This window comes from Arachis stenosperma, chromosome 2 (assembly GCF_014773155.1).
Source record: "Arachis stenosperma cultivar V10309 chromosome 2, arast.V10309.gnm1.PFL2, whole genome shotgun sequence".
NCBI classification, from domain to species: domain Eukaryota; kingdom Viridiplantae; phylum Streptophyta; class Magnoliopsida; order Fabales; family Fabaceae; genus Arachis; species Arachis stenosperma.
In genome coordinates this window covers 64858019-64876773 of record NC_080378.1, presented here as the reverse complement: position 1 = coordinate 64876773, position 18755 = coordinate 64858019, and the positions used below count along the sequence as shown (strand labels likewise).

Genomic DNA, 18755 nt, shown 5'->3' with positions numbered 1-18755 from the left:
AAAAGGCAACATACTTGAAATGTTGAATCAAATCATTAATTGATAGTAAGTATCTTTGAAAAAGGAAAGAAATTGATTTTGAAAACATTTGATTGAAAAGATATGATTTGAAAAAGATTTGGTTTTGAAAAACTTTGAAAACTTGAAAAAAAAAATGATTTGAAAACAAAATTTTCCCCCTAGCACCATCCTGGCGTTAAACGCCCAGAATGGTATACATTCTGGCGTTTAACGCCCAAAATGCTACCTTTTTGGGCGTTAAACACCCAACCAGGTACCCTGGCTGGCGTTTAAACGCCAGTCTGCCTTCTTCACTGGGCATTTTTGAATGCTCAGCTTTTTCTGTATAATTCCTCTGCAGTGTGTTCTGAATCTTCAATCCCTTGTATCATTGACTTGAAAAGACACAAATTAAGAATATTTTTGGATTTTTAATAATCAAAATGCATTAAGAATCAAATAACAATGCATGCAAGACACCAAACTTAGCAGTTTGTGTACTACTGACACTATATGAGACACATAAACACTCAAGTCAATAGAATTTAAACATCAAAACAAGAAATATATGCATGGATTCGAAAAATGTAACAAAAACATGCATTTGACACCAAACTTAAGATGAGACACTAGACTCAAGCAAGAAACATCAAATATTTTTTTTTTTTTTTATGATTTTGTAAAATTTTTTGTATTTTTTCGAAAATTAAGTGGAAAAAGAAGGTATCAAAATTCTTAATGAGAATTCCAGGAATCAGTGCAATGCTAGTCTAAGACTCCGGTCCAGGAATTAGACATGGCTTCACAGCCAGCCAAGCTTTCAAAGAAAGCTTCGGTCCAAAACACTAGACATGACCAAAGGTCAGCCAAGCCTTAGCAGATCACTGCTCCAAAAGCAAAATTGATGAAAATCAACAAGCTCTTGTGGTGATAAGTTGAAACCTCGGTCCAATCAGATTAGACATGGCTTCTCAGCCAGCCAGATTTCAACAAATCATCATGAAACTCTAGAATTCACCTTCAAGAATTTCAAAAAAATAAATACCTAATCTAAGCAACAAGATGAACCGTCAGTTGTCCAAACTAGAACAATCCCAGGCATTGTTACCAAAAGCTTGCTCAAAACTTGAACAATCCCCGGCAATAACACCAAAAATTTGATGTTGTTGCCGGATCTTGGCACTGATGTTACCAAAGGCTTGCTCAAAACTAGAACAATCCCCGGCAACGGCGCCAAAAACTTGGTGCGCGAAATTGTGAACAATACTTTTCACAACTCTCATAATCCCTGGTCATGAACTCAAAAAAACTTGGTGGTTCAATTCCATGGCATTACACAACTTCGCACAACTAACCAGCAAGTGCACTGGGTCGTCCAAGTAATACCTTACGTGAGTAAGGGTCGATCCCACGGAGATTGTTAGCATTGAAGCAAGCTATGGTCATCTTGTAAATCTTAGTCAGGCAGACTCAAATGTATATGATGATGAACGAAAATAATATAAAGATAAGGATAGTGATACTTATGTATATCATTGGTGTAAGAGCTTCAGACAAGTGTATGAAGATGCCTTCCCTTCCGTCTCTCTGCTTTCCTACTGCCTTCATCCAATCCTTCTTACTCCTTTCCATGGCAAGCTCGTGTAGGGTCTCACTGTTGTCAGCAGCTACCTCCCATCCGCGCAGTGAAAGCTAATGCACGCACTCTGTCACAGTGCTGCCAATCACCGGTTTGGTTCCTTCCCTACCGGAATAGAATAACTCTTTTGCGTCTGTCACTAACGCCCAGTAGGTTACAGGTTTGAAGCACGTCACAGTCATTCAGTCATTGAATCCTACTCAGAATACCACAGACAAGGTTAGACCTTTCGGATTCTCTTGAATGCCGCCATCAGTTCTTGCCTATACCACGAAGACTCTGATCTCACGGAATGGCTGGCTCGTTTGTCAGGCGAGCACTCGGTTGTCAGGCGATCAACCATGCATCGTGCAATCAGGAATCCAAGAGATATTCACCAAGCCTCAGATGCTTGTAGAACAAGAATGGTTGTCAGTCACCTTGTTCATGGGTGAGAATGGTGATGGGCGTCAATCATCACCTTCATCATGTTGAAGAACAAGTGATATCTTGGTAAAAGAACAAGCGGAATTGAATGGAAGAACAATAGTAATTGCATTAATACTCGAGGTACAGCAGAGCTCCACACCTTAATCTATGGTGTGTAGAAACTCCACCGTTGAAAATACATAAGAACAAGGTCTAGGCATGGCCGAATGGCCAGCCTCCCAAAGAGGGTTCAATCATAAAAACATGATCAAAAAGCTCTCCTTTATACAATAGTAAAAGGTCCTACTTATAGAAAACTAGTACATAGATGAGTAAATGACATAAAAATCCACTTCCGGGCCCACTTGGTGTGTGCTTGGGCTGAGCAATAAAGAAATTTCGTGTAGAGACTCTCCTTGGAGTTAAACGCCAGCTTTAGTGCCAGTTTGGGCGTTTAACTCCCAATTAGGTGCCAGTTCCGGCGTTTAACGCTGGAATTTCTTGAGGTGACTTTGAATGCCGGTTTGGGCCATCAAATCTTGGACAAAGTATGGACTATTATATATTGCTGGAAAGCCCAGAATGTCTACTTTCCAACGCCGTTGAGAGCGCGCCAATTGGGCTTCTGTAGCTCCAGAAAATCCACTTCGAGTGCAGGGAGGTCAGAATCCAACAGCATCTGCAGTCCTTTTGAGTCTCTGGATCAGATTTTTGCTCAGGTCGCTCAATTTCAGCCAGAAAATACCTGAAATCACAGAAAAACACACAAACTCATAGTAAAGTCCAGAAAAGTGAATTTTAATTAAAAACTAATAAAAATATACTAAAAACTAACTAAATCATAACAAAAACATACTAAAAACAATGCCAAAAAGTATACAAATTATCCGCTCATCAGTAGAGTATTAATTTAAAACCTAATTCAATCTAATATTAATTAATTTTAAGAGTACTATTTATTATTATTTATTTTTTTCAAATTACCAATTATTTTTAATTAAGTACTCTAATTTAAAATTAAAGATAAATAAATAAATTTTTCTTTTAGTTAATAATATTAATCAAAAGTTTTAATTATTCAATTTAAATTGTCTAAAACGTTTATTATTTTCAATCACTTAAACTTTAAATCCCTAACAGGAAAATACTAATTTATTTAGAAAATTTTATAAATCTTAATGAATTTTAAACTCAAAGTATCATAAAATTTTATTTAATTACTTTCAGGAAAATAGTTTTCTTTAAATAAAATTATCAACAAATATAAAAAATCATAAATAACTCATTATTTATTATTTAAAAAAAATCGGGTGGTTATAATTGAAAAACCTGGGCAGTATATCCCACTTCCTTTGGGTCAGTGATTGAAGCACATGGGTAGTAGCTGTAACAACCCTAGTTTTTGAAAATCACATAAAATAGTTATTTGTGATTTATTTTATTTGTTGATAATTTTATTTTAAGAAAATTATTTTACTAATGATAATTAAATAGAGTTTCATGATAATTGGAGTTTAAATTAATTAGAACTTTTATATAATCTTTATTAGATATTTGGTATGATTGAAATTATAATTTTGATAATTGAAAAATAACAATTGTATAATTTAATTTAAATAAATTCTATTTTGAATGAACTATGTTGAACTCCTAGAAATTATTTTATTAGAAATGATTAGATTGATATTTATAAATACTTTAAACTTAAGTGTGTACAATTTTTATTATAATTAGTTATTTTATAAATTGAAATTAAAGTTTTGGAGATAGAAAAAAATAATGAAAAGGTATATCATTTAATTTGAATAATTAATATTGAGTTAAAACTATATTTTATAAAAATGTGATTAATATGGTTATTTTATAATTTAGAAATAATTGATTGAACTTAGCAATATGTTGATAAAGAATGTTCTTAAATATTTTTAAGAGAGTATATTTTATTTTAAAATTATCATATCCTCCAATTTTATCAAAAAATCTATTCATAGCTATCCTTTATTCTTTTATAAAATCCTTAATTTCTAACTCTAATTCCCAAATCAACCTCAGAAACCCTAATTCCTAAATTGAGTAATCCTAATCCTAATTTTCACCCTCCCTCACCACCATTCAGCCGCACCATACCCCCCTTTCTTCCGAAACGCAACAAGCCCAGAATTGAGAAAGAAACACACAAATAGAGAGGGACAAGAGAGATATTGGAATCGAAGAAGAGGGAGGAGCCACGCTGCCACCGTACTCCATCACACCCAGCCGCGTCTTGCTCGCCGTTGTGCCATCCACCTACACCAAGAAGGAAGATAGAAACGGAGGAGAGTGGCGTTGCGTCTGCTGCGAGCTCGCCACCGAGGAAAGCTGCGTCGCCGTCGTTCATTCGCGTTCTGCCGTGCCCGCTTCAAAGTTAAAATGTTTTTTAATTTTTAAAGTTAAAACGTTTTTAATTTTAGAATGCCTATAAAGTTATTTGGATAATTGCAAATAGTTAATAATGTTTAAGGGTTGATTAATTGATGTGAATTATTTGAAATTTGTTTGAGAATAGTTAGTTGGAGTGATTATACTGATTTATTATTAGAATTGAATGTGGTTATGATTACGCTGAATTGTAATTGAAATTAGATGTGGCTGTGAATTGCATTTCAAATTATTGATTTTGGCGATGAATTGCCTGAGACTCTGATCCTGAATGAATTACTTTGAATTTTTTGATATTGAATTAGATATTTAATATATTGGAATGGCTGTAAAATGGATATGTGACAGGTTAGAATTGGTTGAAATGTAGCTGCAAATGGTGATTCATTTAATTTTTACTTATTAAATTGAAACATGATGAGTTAATTATTGAATGAAATGTAATTGAGAGAAGTTAGTTGTGGTGATTATTCTGAGTTATGTTTGAAGTTGGACGCAGATGTGAATTGAATTTGTGTTATGGTTGTGATATTGACTGGCTTTGCTATCGTGAGTAATTAACTGATGAGATATACTTTGGTTTGAGGCTGTGAATGTCTTTGGGCATTGTTGTGAGTGTTTGAAGCTGTAATTGATATTGGTTTTTCAAATTTTGATGGAATTGTTGAAAGGTTCTGATTCTATGTGGTATTACTGAATAAGTTGAGTTGTGTGGTTGTATTCTGGTTATTGAGAGTAAGTGCTTCTTGTTGTTTTTAGTTATCCAATGTATCGGATTGGCTGTGAAATTGATTTGTGACTGGTTAGAATTGGTTTTGGTAGTTGTTAATGTTGGTTCATGATTAATTAGAATTAAGTTTGAGAACTGTTAAAATATTGAAGCTTGATTATTAAATTGACTTTTTTTATGAAATCTGAATTTAGAGATAAAATCAGTAACTCTAAAAAGTATAAGGATAACTTGTGATAATTGGAAACTATATGGAGCAGAATTTTTGGGTGAACATATTATAAGAGTACTGGAATTATGTAAATAATACATACTCTATGTGTTTTAGTGTCGGTATTGCTAAGATTCTGGTTAAGTTAGGTAATAATGTGTTTTGGGTATTTGGAAAGTGAAAAATTGTTAGTCCTTTAGTTATAATAATTTATGAATTGATTAAATTGAAGTTGGATTGATGGAGAATATGGAAGTTGCAGATTATGGTTCAATTGTTAACTATTGTGGATTGTTAATTTCTGATTGATTGAGAATTTGCTGTGATAATTGTTGAGAAAGGTTGATGAGATGTTGAGAAATAGAGAACCCGTAAGGGTGGTTAAATCCGAGTTTTAGGAAAGATTGTATTGAAATTTTATAAAAAATCTGAGGTTTTATTTGAGAAGTCATTTTAGAAGATTTGAACTTGAAAAATTACATTATTTGAGTTTTATCTAAATAAAGAAGAATTATACAATTTTGAATTTATAATTACCAAGGAAAGGTTTATGTTTCAAGTTTGAATAATTTAAGAAAGGAGTTATGTTTTGGGCTTGAAATAAAGAATTACTTTTCATGAGTTTGGTGAATTTTATAATATTTGAATCCGAATGATAAAGAGAAATGGTTTGAGCTAAGACGTTGTAAAAGTGAAAGATGTGAAGTTTGTATAGTATGATTGAATGTGTATAGTATAATTGAACAGAGAAAGAAAGAGGTACTGCATAAGAATGTGAAAGTGATAATGAATGATGATAATAAGAATGATTATGTGATGATTTGCTGCAGAGAGGCAATCAGATAGTTGGTGGTACGACCACTGAGAACGCTTTCCTGGGATACCTTGCTATAATGCTTTGCTGTAAGACAGAGGTTGCTTACAGAGGTATCGAGATCAGTGTACTCCTGTAAGACAGAGGTTGCTTACAGTGAGTCTGTTGTTGCTCCTGTAAGACAGAGGTTGCTTACAGTGAGTGTGTTGGCGTATATCAGCTAATAAGTGCCGCTCTGCAAGACAAAGGTTGCTTGCAGTGGATACCCTGCAAGACAAAGGTTGCTTGCAGTGGGTATTGCCAACAGGAAAGCCTTATCCAGACAGAGGTTGCTAGGTAACGTCGGAAGCGGGTACGTAACCGGCAAATGAGCTTATTACCTGCGCTAGGGCTAGACATGCATCATCCTTATTTGCGCATCTGCATTTGATTTTGTGTTTGCTTGTCTTATTTCTTTGTAATGTGCTGCTTGTCTTGTTGTAATTTGTTTGTATGTTGAATTAAATCTCTTGCTTGTACTTTTAGTTTCTGAATGTTTTAAAGTGATTAATAATTGATGTTGTGATTGAGAATTAATTAAATGACTGAAAAAAATGATTGATATAATTAATCTTGTTATTGAGATCTGTTTTGAGTTTAGAGTCTTCGAAAGAGGTGATCAATTAGTTAAAGTAAAGCTAAGAGTATATCCAAAAGGTTTGATGAAATATAGTTTCCTTGAGTATGTTAATTATTTACATTTTATTTCATTACTTTTACGGCATTCCCATTCCCTACTGAGAATGTGTGGTTTGTTCTCACTCCAAAATCTTCCACCTTTTCAGTGACACAGGTTCGAAGACACAGTGTGAAGCTGCGGGCAATTATAGAATTTATTTATGAGTTATGTGTGAGTTAATTTGCTTTCATAGAGTTCCCTCGCCCTTATTGCTTAAGATTTTTGTTTTATACAGAAGGATAGGATTTGTATTTGAGTTTTATTTGAAATCTTTTGTATGACAGATATTATTATTAATAATTATGTGATTATTACTACTTCAAGATGTTTGCTATATGATTTTAATTAATAAAAACAAAATTTTTCTGGAATTTTCCATAAAATAAAAGCACGATATCGAACTAAAGGCTCAATAATAAATAGTTAATAAAAGAGATGGGTTAGTAATTCCTTACTTTTGGTACGATCATGACGTACTGGAAGTTGGGTCGTTACAAATGGTATCAGAGCAGTTCGTTCCTGTTAGAGCCTTGGGAATGGACTGACTATGCTTCATTGCATACTCTGAGTGTCTGTCATGCTTTGAGACTTGTTCTGATAACAAGAGTTTGAGTTTTATATGCATGACTGTCTGATGATTAACACTGTTGGTTTACCATTGCATGCCTCATGGTATTAAGTCTGGCCAACTTAATACTAATGATTTATGTACATGGAAACACTAAAAGGTTATCATAGACGAAATAGAAGTTATAAGTGATGTGACTCACGGGGTTTGGGAGCGTTAAAGGTTGTGAAGTTAGCTTCGATTCGACGTGTATCTATATTCGTGCCACATGAATTTGTGCTATCTTTTTCTCTGTTGATTTCATTGGAATTCTCTAGTTTGAATTTCCTCCTTAGAATTTGATTTGATTGTTTCTCAACCATACCTTGTCATTCTTGTATACCTTTACTTGCCTATGAATTTGACTCTTTCAAAATTTTCATCCTTGGCAATGCCTATGCTTCTATTCATATATTATGTTTTCTTTGATTTAAGTTTGAATTTATTTTTTTTCTAGTAATTTTCGAGGGCGAAAATTTTTCTAAGGTGGGTAGAATGTAACAAGCCTAGTTTTTGAAAATCACATAAAATAGTTATTTGTGATTTATTTTATTTGTTGATAATTTTATTTTAAGAAAATTCTTTTACTAAAGGTAATTAAATGGAGTTTCATGATAATTGAAGTTTAAATTAATTAGAATTTTTATATAATCTTTATTAGATATTTGGTATGATTGAAATTATAATTTTGAAAATTGAAAAATAAGAATTGTATAATTTAATTTAAATAAATTCTATTTTGAATGAACTATGTTGAACTCCTAGAAATTATTATATTAGAAATGATTAGATTGATATTTATAAATACTTTAAATTTAAGTCAATTAATATTTGTGTACAATTTTTATTATAATTAGTTATTTTATAAATTGAAATTAAAGTTTTGGAGATAGAAAAAAATAATAAAAAAATATATCATTTAATTTGAATAATTAATATTGAGTTAAAACTATATTTTATAAAAATGTTATTAATATGGTTATTTTATAATTTAAATTAGAAATAATTGATTGAACTTAGCAATATGTTGATAAAGAATATTCTTAAATATTTTTAAGAGAGTATATTTGATTTTAAAATTATCCTATCCTCTAATTTTATCAAAATATCTATTCAAAGCTATCCTTTATTCTTTTATAAAATCTCTAATTTCTAATCCTAATTCCTAAATTGAGTAACCCTAATCCTAATTTTCACCCTCCCTCACCAACACAGCCGCACCATACCCCCCTTTCTTCCTAAACACAACAAACCCAGAATTGAGAAAGAAACACACAAATGGAGAGCGACAAGAGAGAGATCGGAATCGAAGAAGAGGGAGGAGCCACGCCACCACCGCACTCCATCACACCCAGCCGCGTCTTGCTCGCCGTTGTGCCATCCACCCACGCCAAGAAGGAAGACAGAAACGGAGGAGAGTGGCGTCGCGTCTGCTCCGAGCTCGCCGCCGAAGAAAGCTACGTCGCCGTCGTTCATTCACGTTCTGCCGTCGCCGCTTCAAGGGTCTGTCGTCACTGCGGACGTCACCGAAAGGAGGAGAGCGAACACCACGAGGAGCCACCGCTGTCCTTTATTGTCGTCTTCCTTGGAGCCGTCACCGTCGAGGGGCTAGCAAAGAGAGAGAACGAATGCGAGAGTCAGGGTCATCACCGAGGAGAGGAGCTGTGTTCCACGCCGCTGTCGCCATCGATCCACGGCCACAACCGCGAGGGTTCCTGTTCTGCCGCCGTCGTTCCAGTGCCGCCATTCATGCACTCCGTTCCCTTCGTCGTTCTGTCCAGCATCACCAGCACTGAAGTCAGCTTCTACCACCGTCAAGCTTTGTTGGAGCTGGTGCTGTTTTTGGAGGTTTAGAGTGGAGGCTTGCCCAGTTCTGTCTCTGCTCATGGTTCTTGCAACTGCCGGAGCCTCTACTGCCATCAAAGCTGTTGTGGATTCGTAATATTGGGTTTACCGCGTTTAAATTCTTCAATTACGGCTAATTGAGGTAAGGCATTCTAGCTCTTGCTTCAATTTGAGTTAGCATGGAGTTTCCAGAATTTTTATTATTATCCTATTTGAATTCACCGTTTCTGATTGCTGTCGTGACCACCTCACGTTGCTGCTGGCTCTGTTTTAAAGCAGCTGCTACTTATAGAATCCCAGATCGGAGAGGAGAGGAGGCGTTTAACCTTGTCATTGTTGCTGCCATGGAAATAGGTGCTGGAAACTGTTTAATGGAGCAGTTGCGTTTAGTGATTTTTGCAAGTTTTGACTTTGATGTAGGAAATTTATTTTTAAAGTTAAAATATTTTTAATTTTAGAATGCCTATAAGTTATTTGGATAATTGCAAATAGTTAATAATGTTTAAGGGTTGATTAATTGACGTGAATTGTTTGAAATTTGTTTGAGAATAGTTAAGGGTTGATTAATTGACGTGAATTGTTTGAAATTTGTTTGAGAATAGTTAGTTGGAGTGATTATTCTAATTTATTATTAGAATTGAATGTGGTTGTGATTACGCTGAATTGTAATTGAAATTAGATGTGACTGTGAATTGCATTTCAAATTATTGATTTTGGCAATGAATTGGCTGAGACTCTGATCCTGAATGAATTACTTTGAATTGTTTGATATTGAATTAGAAATTTAATATATTGGAATGGCTGTAAAATGGATTTGTGACAGGTTGGAATTGGTTGAAATGTAGCTGCAAATGGTGATTCATTTTATTTTTACTTATTAAATTGAAACATGATGAGTTAATTATTGAATGAAATGTAATTGAGAGAAGTTAGTTGTGGTGATTATTCTGAGTTATGTTTGAAGTTGGATGCGGATGTGAATTGAATTTGGGTTATGGTTGTGATATTGATTGGCTTTTCTATTTCGAGTAATTAACTGATGAGATTTACTTTGGTTTGAGGTTGTAAATGTCTTTGGGCTTTGTTGTGAGTGTTTGAAGCTGTAATTGATATTGGTTTTTCAGATTTTGATGGAATTGTTGAAAGGTTCTGATTTTATGTGGTATTATTGAATTAGTTGAGTTGTGTGGCTGTATTCTGGTTATTGAGAGTAAGTGCTTATTGTTGTTTTTAGTTGTCCAATGTATCGGATTGGCTGTGAAATTGATTTGTGACTGGTTAGAATTGGTTTTGGTAGTTGTTAATGTTGGTTCATGATTAATTAGAATTAAGTTTGAAAACTGTTAAAAGATTGAAGCGTGATTATTAAATTGACTTTTTTATGAAATCTGAATTTAGAGATAAAATCAGTAACTCTAAAAAGTATAAGGATAACTTGTGATAATTAGAAACTATATGGAGCAGAATTTTTGGGTGAACATATTATAAGAGAACTGGAATTATGTAAATAATACATACTCTATGTGTTTTAGTGTCAATACTGCTAAGATTCTGGTTAAGTTAGGTAATAATGTGTTTTGGGTATTTGGAAAGTGAAAAATTGTTAGTCCTTTAGTTATAATAATTTATGAATTGATTAAATTGAAGTTGGATTGATGGAGAATGTGGAAGTTGCGGATTATGGCTGAATTGTTAACTATTACGGATTGTTAATTTCTGATTGATTGAGAATTTGCTGTGATAATTGTTGAGAAAGGTTGATGAGATGTTGAGAAAGAGGGAACCCGTAAGGGTGGTTAAGTCTGAGTTTTAGGGGAGATGTTGTCGAAATTTTATAAGAAATATGAGGTTTTATTTGAGAAGTCATTTTAGAAGATTTGAACTTGAAAAATTACATTATTTGAGTTTTATCTAAATAAAGAAGAATTATACTATTTTGAATTTAAAATTACCAAGGAAAGGTTTATGTTTCAAGTTTGAATTATTTAAGAAAAGAGTTATGTTTTGGGCTTGAAATAAAGAATTACTTTTCAGGAGTTTGGTGAATTTTATAATATTTGAATCTGAATGATAAAGAGAAATGGTTTGAGTTAAGACGTTGTAAAATTACTTCCTTTCTTCTCACATCCTTCTATTTATGGACTAACACTATTCCTTAATGCAAAATTCGAACTCCATCTTCTTTGATAAGTTCAAATTTTCTACTTCTGTCTTCTACTTTTCTTTTCCTCTGACACCTAAAGGAATCTCTATACTGTGACATAGAGGATTCCACATTTTCTTGTTCTCTTCTCTTTCATATGAGCAGGAGCAGAGACAAAGGCATTCTTGTTGAAGCTGACCCTGAACCTGAAAGGACCTTGAAGCAAAAGCTAAGAGAAGCTAAAGCACAATTCTCTACAGAGGACCTAACAGAAATCTTCAAAGAAGAAGACATGGCAGCCGAAAACAACAACAATGCCAACAATGCAAGGAAGGTGCTGGGTGACTTTACTGCACCTACTCCCAACTTTTATGGGAGAAGCATCTCTATCCCTGCCATTGGAGCAAACAACTTTGAGCTTAAGCCTCAATTAGTTTCTCTAATGCAACAGAATTGCAAGTTCCATGGACTTCCATTGGAAGATCCTCATCAGTTTTTAGCTGAGTTCTTGCAAATCTGTGACACAGTCAAGACTAATGGGGTTGACCCTGAGGTCTACAGACTAATGCTATTCCCTTTTGCTGTAAGAGACAGAGCTAGGACATGGTTGGACTCACAACCTAAAGAAAGCCTGGACTCTTGGGAAAAGCTAGTCAATGCCTTCTTGGCAAAGTTCTTTCCACCTCAAAAATTGAGTAAGCTTAGAGTGGAAGTCCAAACCTTCAGATAGAAGGATGGAGAATCCCTCTATGAAGCTTGGGAAAGATACAAACAATTAATCAGAAAGTGTCCCTCAGACACGCTTTCTGAATGGAGCATCATAGGTATTTTCTATGATGGTCTCTCTGAACTATCCAAGATGTCTTTGGATAGCTCTGTTGGAGGATCTCTTCATTTGAAGAAGATGCCTGCAGAAGCTCAAGAGCTCATTGAAATGGTTGCAAATAACCAATTCATGTACACTTCTGAAAGGAATCCTGTGAACAATGGGACTAATCAGAAGAAAGGAGTTCTTGAGATTGATGCTCTGAATGCCATTCTGGCTCAGAACAAGATATTGACTCAACAAGTCAATTTGATCTCTCAAAGTCTGTCTGGAATGCAAAATGCACCAAGCAGTACTAAGGATGCTTCATCTGAAGAAGAAGCCCATGATCCTGAGAACCCTTCAATGGAAGAGGTGAATTACCTAGGAGAACCCTATGGAAACACCTATAATTTTTCATGGAGAAATCACCCAAATTTCTCATGGAAGGATCAACAGAGACCTCAACAAGGTTTCAACAACAATAATGGTGGATGAAACAGGTTTAGCAATGGCAAGCCTTTTCCATCATCTTCTCAGCAACAGACAGAGAATTCTAAGCAGAACCCCTCTGACTTAGCAACCATGGTCTCTGATCTAATCAAAACCACTCAAAGTTTCATGACTGAAACAAGGTCCTCCATTAGGAACTTGGAAGCACAAGTGGGACAGCTGAGCAAGAAAGTTACTGAACTCCCTCCTAGTACTCTCCCAAGCAATATAGAAGAAAATCCAAAAGGAGAGTGCAAGGCCATCAACATGGCCGAATTTGGAGAGGAAGGAAAGGAAGTGAACGCCACTAAGGAAGACCTCAATGGGCGTGCACTGACCTCCAATGAGTTCCCCAATGAGGAACCATGGGACTCTGAGGCTCAAAATGAGACCATAGAGATTCCATTGGACTTACTTCTGCCTTTCATGAGCTCTGATGAGTATTCTTCCTCTGAAGAGGATGAGTATGTCACTAAAGAGCAAGTTGCTAAATACCTTGGAGCAATCATGAAGCTAAATGACAAGTTATTTGGAAATGAGACTTGGGAGAATGAACCTCCTTTGCTCACCAAGGAACTGGAGGACTTGTCTAGGCAGAAATTACCTCAAAAGAGACAAGATCCTGGGAAGTTTTCAATACCTTGTACCATAGGCACCATGACCTTCAAGAGGGCTCTGTGTGACTTAGGGTCAAGTGTAAACCTCATGCCTCTCTCTGTAATGGAGAAGCTAGGGATCTTTAAGGGGCAAGCTGCAAGAATCTCATTAGAGATGGCAGACAACTCAAGAAAACAAGCTCATGGACTTGTAGAGGATGTTTTGGTGAAAATTGAAAACCATTACATCCCTGCTGATTTCATAGTCCTAGAGACTGGGAAGTGCATGGATGAAACCATCATCCTTGGCAGACCCTTCCTAGCCACAGCAAAGGCTGTGATTGATGTTGATAGAGGCGAACTGATCATTCAAGTGAATGAAGAATCCTTTCTGTTTAAGGCTCAAGGATATCCCTTTGTCACCATGGAGAGGAAGCATGAAGAGCTTCTCTCAAAACAGAGCCAAACAGAGCCCCCACAGTCAAACTCTAAGTTTGGTGTTGGGAGGCCACAACCAAACTCTAAGTTTGGTGTTGAACCCCCACATTCAAACTCTAAGTTTGGTGTTGGGAGGTTCCCACATTGCCCTGAGAAAATATGAGGCTCCATGAGAGCCCTCTGTCAACCTACTGACATTAAAGAAGCGCTTGTTGGGAGGCAACCCAATGTTATATGTTATCTATTTTCTTTTGTTATTCTATTTTATTTTGTAGGTTGATGATCATGAGAAGTCACAAAATCAATTGAAAAAGCAAAAACAGAATGAAAAACAGGAAGAAAAACAGCACACCCTGGAGGAAGAACCCACTGGCGTTTAAACGCCAGTGAGGCTAGCAGTTGGGCGTTTAACGCCCAGTCTGGCACCATTCTGGGCGTTTAACGCCAGAAAAGGGCACCAGACTGGCGTTAAACGCCAGAAAAGGGCAAGAACCTGGCGTTAAACGCCAGGAATGGGCACCAGCCCGGCGTTTAACGCCAGAAATGGCTCAAAACGTGATTTTGCTTGCCATTTGGTGCAGGGATGACTTTTCCTTGACACCACAGGATCTGTGGACCCTACAGGATCCCCACCAACCCCACCACTCACTCTCTTCTTCACTCATTCACCAATCACCTCAACACCTCTTCCCCAAAAACTCCTCACCTATCAAATCCCACTTTCTCTTCACCACTCACATCCATCCTTCATAAAACCCCATCACCTCACCATTCAAAATTCAAACCACTTCCCCACCCAAACCCACCCATAAAGGCCGAACCAAAAAGCCACCTCCCTCTCCTCTATTTCTTCTTCTTCTACTCTCTTCTTTCTTCTTTTGCTCGAGGACGAGCAAACCTTTTAAGTTTTGTGTGGTAAAAGCATTGCTTTTTGTTTTTCCATAACCATTTATGGCATCCAAGGCTGGAGAAACCTCTAGAAAGAGGAAAGGGAAGGCAAAAGCCTCCTCCTCCGAGTCATGGGAGATGGAGAGATTCATCTCAAGGGTGCATCAAGACCACTTCTATGAAGTTGTGGCCATGAAGAAGGGTCAACTTTGATCAAAGGTTGGACCAAGTCCTCATAAACATTTGTGAAGAGGGCGCTCAATGGAAGAGAAACTCAAGAGGGAAGCTGGTTCAACTGAGAAGGCATGACCACAAGTCCATCACTAAGAAAAAGATGGAGTAAACAAGAGACCCCTCTCATCATGAGATCCCTGAGATGCCTCAAGGGATGCACTTTCCTCCACAAAACTATTGGGAACAACTAAACACCTCCCTAGGAGAATTGAGTTCCAACATGGGACAACTAAGGGTGGAGCACCAAGAACATTCCATCCTCCTCCATGAAATTAGAGAAGATCAAAGAATCATGAGAGAGGAGCAACAAAGACAAGGAAGAGACATTGAGGAGCTCAAGCACTCCATAGGATCTTCAAGAGGAAGAACAAGCCGCCATCACTAAGGTGGACCCGTTCTTTAATCTCCTTGTTCTTTATTTTCTTGTTTTTTTTTTCGAATTTTTATGCTTATGTTTGTCCATGTTTGTGTCTTATGATCATTAGTGTCTTAGTGTCTATGCCTTAAAGTTATGAATGTCTTATGAATCCATCACCTTTCTTAAATGAAAACTGTTTTTAATCACAAAAGAACAAGAAGTACAGGATTTCAAATTCATCTTTAAAACTAGCTTAATTGGTTTGATGTGGTGGCAATACTTTTTGTTTTCTGAATGTATGCTTGAACAGTGCATATGTCTTTTGAATTTGTTGTTCATGAATGTTAAAATTGTTGGCTCTTGAAAGAATGATGAAAAAGGAGACATGTTACTGAGGATCTGAAAAATCATAAAAATGATTCTTGAAGCAAGAAAAAGCAGTGAATACAAAAAAAAAAGAGAAAAAGAAAAAGAAAGAAAAAGAAAGAAATAAAGCTGTGATCCAAGGCAAAAAGAGTGTGCTTAAGAACCCTGGACACCTCTAATTGGGGACTCTAGCAAAGCTGAGTCACAATCTGAAAAGGTTCACCCAATTATGTGTCTGTGGCATGAATGTATCCGGTGGTAATACTGGAAGACAGAGTGCTTTGGGCCACGGCCAAGACTCAATAAGTAGCTGTGTTCAAGAATCATCATACTTAACTAGGAGAATCAATAACACTATCTGGATTCTGAGTTCCTAAAGAAGCCAATCATTCTGAATTTCAAAGGATAAAGTGAGATGCCAAAACTGTTCGGAGGCAAAAAGCTACTAGTCCCGCTCATCTAATTTGGAGCTAAGTTTCATTGATAATTTGGAGTCTATAGTATATTCTCTTCTTTTTATCTTATTTGATTTTCAGTTGCTTGGGGACAAGCAACAATTTAAGTTTGGTGTTGTGATGAGCGGATAATTTGTACCCTTTTTGGCATTGTTTTTAGTATGTTTTTAGTAGTTTTAGTTGAGTTCTTAGTATATTTTTATTAGTTTTTAGTTAAAATTCACTTTTCTGGACTTTACTATGAGTTTGTGTGTTTTTCTGTGATTTCAGGTATTTTCTGGCTGAAATTGAGGGACCTGAGCAAAAATCTGATCCAGAGACTGAAAAGGACTGCAGATGCTGTTGGATTCTGACCTCCCTGCATTCGAAGTGGATTTTCTGGAGCTACAGAAGCCCAATTGGCGCGCTCTCTACGGCGTTGGAAAGTAGACATCCTGGGCTTTCCAGCAATATATGATAGTCCATATTTTGCCCAAGATTTGATGGCCCAAACCGGCGTTCAAAGTCACCCTCAGAAATCTCAGCGTTAAACGCCGGAACTGGCACCTAAATGGGAGTTAAACGCCCAAACTGGCATAAAAGCTGGCGTTTAACTCCAAGAAGAGTCTCTACACGAAATTGCTTCATTGCTCAGCCCAAGCACACACCAAGTGGGCCCGGAAGTGGATTTTTATGTCATTTACTCATCTCTGTAAACCTTAGGCTACTAGTTCTCTATAAGTAGGACCTTTTACTATTGTATTTTCATCTTTGGACATCTAGTTCTTAGATCATTTGGGAGGCTGGCCATTCGGCCATGCCTAGACCTTGTTCTTATGTATTTTCAATGGTGGAGTTTCTACACACCATAGATTAAGGTGTGGAGTGGTGGACGAAATTGTGATCAACAATATTGGCTCTTGGGCATGTACACAAAAACTATTGTGACTCTTGTTCATTCAAAATCCTTATTATGGCACTGGTTGAATTCACAACTCCGTTCAACTAACCAGCAAGTGTACTGGGTCGTCCAAGTAATACCTTACGTGAGTAAGGGTCGAATCCACAGAGTTTATTGGTTTGAAGCAATCAATATTTATTTTATTAATCTTAGTCAGGATGTCAATTAGATTATTTGGATTAAAAGTGAAATTACTAGATTTGATTATAAAAATAAAAGAGGGAACAATGTTACTTTGATTTGCAGTACTGGGAAATATGTTGGAGTTTTGGAGATGCTTTGTCCTCTGACTTCAACTCTTCCTTGAAATCCTCTTCTCACACGCAGGTTCCTTCCATGGCAAGCTCTTTGTAGGGTGTCACCGTTGTCAGTGGCTACTTCCCATCCTCGCAGTGAAAACTATGCTCACGCACTCTGTCACAGTACGGCTAATCACCGGTTGGTTCCCGCTCCTACTGGAATAGAATCACTCTTTTGCGTCTGTCACTAACGCCCAGCAGGTTAAAGTTTGAAGCACGTCACAGTCATTCAATCCCGGAATCCTACTCGGAATACCACAGACAAGGTTTAGACTTTCCGGATTCTCATGAATGCTGCCATCAATCCGGCTTATACCACGAAGATTCTGTTGGGGAATCTAAGAGATATTCATTCAATCTGATGTAGAACGGAGGTGGTTGTCAGGCACACGTTCATGGGTTGAGGAAGGTGATGAGTGTCACGGATCATCACCTTCTCCACAGTTAAGCGCGAATAAACATCTTAGATAAGAACAAGCGTGTTTGAATGGAAAACAAAGGAATTGTATTAAATCATCGAGACGCTGCAGAGCTCCTCACCCCCAACAATGGAGTTTAGAGACTCATGCCGTCACAAAGTATGTAATTCAGATCTGAAAATGTCATGAGGTACAAGATAAGTCTGTAAAAGTTGTTTAAATAGTAAACTAGTAACCTAGGTTTACAGAAAATGAATAAACTAAGATAATTGGTGCGGAAATCCACTTCTGGGGCCCACTTGGTGTGTGCTGGGGCTGAGACTAAAGCTTTCCACGTGTAAAGGCCTTTCTTGGCGTCAAACTCCAGGTTTTGACGTGTTTTGGGCGTTCAACTCCGGATCATGACGTTTTTCTGGCGTTTAACTCCAGACAGCAGCATGTACTTGGCGTTCAACGCCAAGTTACGTCGTCTATCCTTGCGCAAAGTATGGACTATTATATATTGCTGGAAAGCCCTGGATGTCTACTTTCCAACGCCGTTGAGAGCGCGCCAATTGGGCTCCTGTAGCTCCAGAAAATCCATTTCGAGTGTAGGGAGGTCAGGATCCAACAGCATCAGCAGTCCTTTTTCAGCCTAAGTCAGATTTTTGCTCAGCTCCCTCAATTTCAGCCAGAAAATACCTGAAATCACAGAAAAACACACAAACTCATAGTAAAGTCCAGAAATATGATTTTTGCCTAAAAACTAATATTATTTTACTAAAAACTAACTGAAACATGCTAAAATCTACATGAAATTACCCCCAAAAAGCGTACAAAATATCCGCTCATCACAACACCAAACTTAAACTATTGCTTGTCCTCAAGCAACTAGATGAATAAAATAGGTTCTAACAGAAATTAAGAAGTAATATATATTTTAGAGTTTTAAT

The 18755-nt window shown here is 36.6% G+C and overlaps 1 protein-coding gene across 1 annotated transcript in view; it reads right to left on the bottom strand.

Moving 5' to 3' along the window:
• The window catches only part of LOC130962947 (probable transcription factor At1g61730), a 97654-nt gene extending 93230 nt beyond the window's left edge, over positions 1-4424 (bottom strand). Inside the window, exon 1 of the mRNA XM_057889105.1 lies at positions 4290-4424. Within this exon, the coding sequence (XP_057745088.1) occupies positions 4290-4424 (135 nt within the window). The remainder of the gene's footprint in view (positions 1-4289) is intronic.
• Positions 4425-18755: the final 14331 nt, after the last annotated feature.